This window comes from Alexandromys fortis, unplaced genomic scaffold (genome assembly GCF_014885135.2).
Source record: "Alexandromys fortis isolate MF-2015 unplaced genomic scaffold, M_Fortis_MF-2015_v1.1 scaffold_283, whole genome shotgun sequence".
NCBI classification, from domain to species: Eukaryota; Metazoa; Chordata; class Mammalia; order Rodentia; family Cricetidae; genus Alexandromys; species Alexandromys fortis.
In genome coordinates, this window is record NW_026068164.1 from 436,326 (window position 1) to 442,835 (window position 6,510).

The window sequence follows — 6,510 nt, forward strand, 5'->3', positions numbered from 1 at the left end:
CCAGCTCCAGCAAGGCCACACCCAATCCTTCTCAAACAGTTCCACCAAGTGGGGACCAAGTATTCAATAAGTGAGCCTATGGGACCATTCTCATTCAGACCCCCATAGACTGAGCTTGACTGCTGTAGAGCACACTTTCAGCATGCTTAAGGCCTTAGGTTCTATCTCCAGTACCACAAAAGAACTTTCCTTTGGGTGGTTATTTTCTATAGTTATTAAGATTAACCATTAATTTTTATGAATCTTGTACAGTATACGTTATCTATAGCCCTTTCTTCTAATTTGTGTTACACAATAACACAAATTCTACTTTTACAAATTATATATGCATGAACATATATTCCTAATTATTCAAAGATATATTGTTGAAAGTTGGTGAATGAAAAAAGGTATACCATATAGACAGTAAACAAAAGAGAGTTTGGAGAATAGCAAAGTCAACCACAAATTAATTTTAAAGATCATTAAAACACCATTAAAGAGGCCATCATAGGTGATAAAAGAGAAAATCTATTGGGAAAACATGACAACCTAAACAAAAATGTACCAAAATATAGTACCTCAAAATAAATGTCTTAGTTACTTTGTTGTGACTGTGATAAAACACCATGGCCAAAGCAACTTAGGGATAAAGTATTTATTCTGACGCACAGTTCAAGGGTATAGTCAGTCCCTGAAGGAAGTCCTGGAGCTTGAAGTTGCTGGACACAGGGCATTTACAGCTAGGATGCAGAGAACAATGAATGTTTGTGTTCACTCCACTTTTCCATTTTTATACAGTCCAGGATCCTAGTCAAAGGACTAGTGCTACCTACAGTGGGCAGATCTTCCTACCTCAAATGATTCAAGATTGTCCCCTAAGGAAATGCCCAAGGCACATGTCCCAGGTAATTCTAAATCTTATCAAGCTAACAGCTGAGATCAATTGACCAACAAATGAAACAAAATTTGACACAAATCATATTTACTTTTGATGAATTAATTTGACTGGGGTTAAAAAGAACACCTACATCATTAATGAGGTACACCTTTGGGTGTGTCTGTGAAGGTGTGTCCAGAGATACTTAACTGAGGAGATAAAACACACCCGAAACATGTTGGCACCATACCATGGGGTGGAGTCCAAGACAAAAAGAGAAAGAGCTGAGCCCCTGGAGACTTCTTTCTCTGCACCCTGACTTTAGATGCCTTGTGACCAGCCACTTCATGTGCCCACTGTCATGTCCTCTCCATCATGATGGATTGTATTCTCTCAAAAATTTATCACCAAGACCTAAAAACCAACTACAGGTCCAGTGAGGTGGTTTGGTGGTTCAATAAACCAAATGACCTGAGTTCAATCCTCAGGACCCACATGGTAGGAAAGAACAGACTCTCAAAAGTTTTCCTCTGACCCCCACAAATGCACCATGCCATAAGCCCTCCAAATTAATATAATTTTTAAACAAAACTACACCTAACAGAGCATTCTATTCAAAAACAGCAGGAGATAGTTTTTCAATTTCTAATAGCACATTCTTCATGATAGACCATCATAAAATATGAGTCCACAAATTTTAAATATTAAACCCAAGCAAAGCTTGATCTACAACTATAAAAGAATTAACTTGAAAATTAGAAAATTCACAAACATATGGAAATCAACATATTTCTTAGCATTCAATGAGGTAGAAAAGAAATTACAAAGAACATATCAAAAATGACCAAAACATGAATATACAACATAGCAACATGTATGTTATGTAATTAAAGTTATGCTTAGAGGAAAGTTATGGCAGAAAATAACCCATATTAAAAAGATCTAAAATCAAAATCTCAGGCTTCTACTTTAAGACAAGACCTGTATTCCTGGTGAGTATAAAGCTAGATGGGTTGTAATGATCTAGTCTTGAAAAAAGGAACAAAAGGAAAAAAATAGAATAAGATCATTCTAAGCACCAAAGAACAAAAGAAAATTAGAGAAGATGGAACCAATGAATTACAAAATGGAAAACAGCATAAGTGCAAACCAATTGAAACAAAGGTGAGACTACTGTAACAATCAAGAAAACTGGCAAGCTTTTATTCTGATTAACACAGAGAAAAAGAAGATTCGAATTATCAAAATATGGAATAAAGGGGAAATTTATTCACACAGAAGAGATTAAAATAGAGTTCTCTTATAATCCTATGATCAGTTTCAGGTAATCCAGTTATAAAACTAAAATTAACTTTAAAAATTTCTGGAAACATACACTGATAAAATTGACTAAAGAAGAAATAGAAAGTCAGAATAGACCCATAATGAATTATTGTTAGTATTCAAATTTTCCCATAAAGTCCTAGAACCAGATGACTCCACATACAAATTCTACCAAATATTAAAGAAAAACATCAATACTTAGAATCTGTTTAGAAAATAGAGGAGTAGAAACTACTTATAAACTCATGGAGGTGGTAATTGCCCCCATGATGAAATCAGAAAACACAAGAAAACTAAACACTAATTTTCTTTAAGAGCATGACTTCAAAATTTCTCAATTAAATACTAGGATATTAACTCCATTAACATACATGGAGATTATATGTTAGGACCAAGAAAGATTATCCTAGGAATAAAACATCTGTTCAACACTCAAATCAATGTAATACACCGTGTTAGCAAAATAATAAATAAAGTCACACAACTATTTCAATAAATGGAGAAAAACATTTTAGAAAACACAATACTTTCATGATGATAAAACATACAAAACAGTAGGAGTAAAATGAAAAGTCTTCTGCCTGATTAAAAAAAGCTATAAAACCACACGGTTAACATCATACTTAACAGTAAAAAAATACAAATAAAGGACATTAGATCTCACTGCTTCTATTTAACATTGTACTAGAAGTTCTAGCCATTGCAATTAGGAAAGTACAAGGAATAAAATTATTCAGGTTGAGAGCTGAAAAACAGAAACATACTTGCATATGATACTACTTATTGTAAGCTTATGCTATACAAATATAAGCAAAATGCTGGGGAATTTACAAAAGACTATTAAATTATAAAATAAATTATAAAAATTTATTAAGTTTGTAGGACAAAGATCATTATCCAAAAATAGTGTTTTTAAAAATACAGAAGTAGGAAAGGAACATAACACATTGGAACTAAATTTGCTAGAGATGGATAGCAAACCCTGGAGAACATTACATGGCATGTGACATTGGGGAAATTATTTCAGCTAAATCTCATTTTCTTCATCTGTAAAACATGGACAATGCAAGGACTAATTTTACAGAGTTGATTGGAGAGGAAATGAATTAATATGTAAAAGATTTTTTCTGTTTGGTGATTTATAATGTTAGTACTACTGAAATTCTATCTCAAAACTTTGTCAACATGGGAAAATGGGAAAATAAAATATAGTCAAATTTTGTTCCAAACCGTTTATCCTATGTCTACCTAGAACCTGCATACTATGCTAGGGACTTTGCTATTTGTTCTACTCAGGGGACCTGTTTTACATTCATTTTTTAAAAAAGATACATCCTTTGTTTTTAGTCTCTTCAGTATTTATTTTATATCTTTACTTTATTTTATGCCAGTGCTTATGCAGACAGAAATGTAACCATGTGAGTGCATTTATTTATTCAACTGACACTTGATCAACACTTACAATAACCCACGTTTTCCAATCCAGAGTATGAGAGAACTGACATATTTTAGCAACAACTTATTTAACATAAACCATAAATCAATCCAATAACTAAATGAAATCAGGTGAACAGGCAGCACAGGAAATCCTGCACAAGAAAGGCAAATGATACACCATGAAGTAGACAACCTGTAACCAGTGACCTAGTTAAATGTTCCCCCATGATGCTCCAGTTATCTTTCAAGGTAACCATAGCAGCTACACTCACGCTGGAAATATTTTCAGATGAATTCTCTAGTTTTCATGGGCAATCCCTGGCACACCCGTCACTCTCTGCCCATAAGATTGTGAGGAGATGGGAATCTTATTGTTTCATGCTCAAAATATTTTAAGTGAGTACTTGCTTTCTCCTGGGGTTTATGATGCCCACGATTTAAAGGGTTACATGAAGCTCACTATAAAATAAACTCCTATGATAGATTATATCATATCAAATCAGAAACCAAAATAAAGCCTCATTTAAGAATTAATTCCTTACATACAGGTAGCCAAAAGCCTTGGGAAAATTGTATGAGCTCCACTCTCTTGATTTTGTCCTGCTTGGATCCTGATTATAGAGTAACTCTATCATCATTTCAAGCCTCAATTATTACCTCATTTGTTAAAATTCTTTAATCCCCTCTCCAGGCCTAACATTCTGTGGCTTGATCATGGTTTACCTAATCTCTCTCTAGATCTATTTTATTTCACACAGTAAACATCAAACTACTTTATTCAATGGTTCTGCTATTGGCACACCAATGTAGAGAAATAGAAGCCATCCTTAGGGGAAAAAAATCTCCTCTTTAGGATGATATGGTATAGATTACTTAAAATTTTTGCATCTCTAAAAAGTGCTTATTTGTGAGAAACAAACTGATGCACCTATCAAGAAGTGGATTCAAAATTAAGAATTTAGTTTACTTGGTTAGATATGCAAAATACAAAAGAACTGTCAAATTCCACCACTTGGCCATTGAGAAAGCTGAGTTAACTTCCTGTTGTATGCTAAAAATTCTTCTGGAACATACCCCAAATTGAAAAATCTTTATTGTTTATGTAACCTAAAATGAGAAAAACACCTGTAAACATAAAAAGTATAAACATTTCTACATGTTCATTTGGAAAATTTCAAAAGATTTCCGACTTGAAAACACGGTCATTTTCTCAATATGGACGCAGGGTGGCGCTGCAGGCTAAGGTTATGAATAACCGCTTAAAAAGCTTCCTGGCACTTTGTGTTGCAAGACAGAATCAAAAACACGGACAGGAAGCATCTCAAGGAATACCGGGCTCTGAATGGGTTTGGGCCGCGGTATTCTAAATTAACAAAGATTAAGAGCAACTAGGTAAAGAATCTCTAACGGAGAAATCAGAATTCTGCTTTCAAGTCATTCCGAGTGAGCTGAACAATTGGATGCAAGCACTCGCGTTTTCATCATGGAGAAGCTGGAGAGAAAACACCCAAACAGGCAAGTGATTGCTTTCCTTTTTATGCTGCTGTGGGATCAGGTTCTAACGATGCCTACTCGGTACTCTGTCCTGGAGGAAACAGAAAGCGGCTCCTTTGTAGCACATCTGGCCAAGGACCTGGGTCTGAGATATGGGGACCTGGCAGCCAGGTCTGCACGGGTGGCGTCTGACTATGACAAACAGCAGTTGATTCTGGATCCCGAGACAGGAGATCTGCTTCTGAGGGAGAAACTAGACCGGGAAGAGCTCTGTGCCACTGTGGACCCCTGTGTCCTGCATTTCCAGGTGTTCCTAGAAAAGCCAGTGCAGTTTTTCCAAGGAGAATTACTGATCCAGGACATAAATGACCACTCACCAGAATTCCCAGATAGGGAAATGCTCTTGAAAATACCAGAAAACAGCCAGCCAGGCTCACGGTTTTCATTAAAACTAGCTCAGGACTTGGATGTGGGCAGCAATGGGCTTCAACAGTACACAGTCAACCCCAACTCTCATTTTCATGTCCTCACTCGAAATAATAGCGAAGGCAAGAAATACCCAGAATTGGTGCAGGACAGAGCCCTGGACAGAGAGGAGCAGGCAGAGCTGAGCTTGACCCTCACGGCTCTGGATGGGGGCTCTCCACCTAGGTCAGGAACAGCCATGGTTCGAATCCTGATCCTGGACATCAATGACAATGCCCCTGAATTTGTGAAGACCCCCTATGAGGTGCAGGTCCTGGAGAGCAGCCCCCCAGACTCCGCGGTCCTGACTGTCCTAGCACAGGATGCAGATGCTGGCAACTTTGGGAGAGTTTCCTATGGCTTGTTCCAAGCATCAGATGAAGTTCAACAGACTTTCTCAATAAACGAAATCACGGGAGAAATACGACTGAAAAGAGCACTGGATTTTGAAAAAATTAAATCTTATCATGTGGAAATCGAGGCCACAGATGGAGGAGGCCTTTCTGGGAAGGGGGCTGTGCTGATAGAGGTGGTGGATGTGAACGACAACGCCCCAGAGCTGACCATATCTTCACTGACCAGCTCAGTCCCAGAAAATGCTCCCGCAACTGTGGTTGCTATCTTCCGAATACGAGACAGAGATTCTGGAGAGAACGGGAAAATCATTTGTTCTATTCCAGATAGTCTGCCATTCATTTTAAAACCCTCTAACAAGAACTTTTACACCCTGGTGACGGAGAGCCCTCTGGACAGAGAGAGCAGATCTGAGTACAACATCACCATCACAGTCAGCGACCTGGGCACACCCAGGCTCACAACCCAGCACACCATAACAGTGCAGGTGTCTGATGTCAACGACAACGCTCCCGCCTTCACACAAAGCTCCTACACCCTGTTTGTCCAAGAGAACAACAGCCCCGCCCTGCACATAG

General features: G+C 37.6%; 1 protein-coding gene across 1 annotated transcript in view; it reads left to right on the top strand.

The window, feature by feature from the left end:
* The first annotated feature begins 4,783 nt into the window (after positions 1-4,783).
* The window catches only part of LOC126491958 (protocadherin beta-4-like), an 8,319-nt gene continuing 6,592 nt past the window's right edge, over positions 4,784-6,510 (top strand). Inside the window, exon 1 of the mRNA XM_050127973.1 lies at positions 4,784-6,472. Coding sequence (XP_049983930.1) covers positions 5,103-6,472 — 1,370 coding nt within the window. The 5' untranslated portion in view covers positions 4,784-5,102. The remainder of the gene's footprint in view (positions 6,473-6,510) is intronic.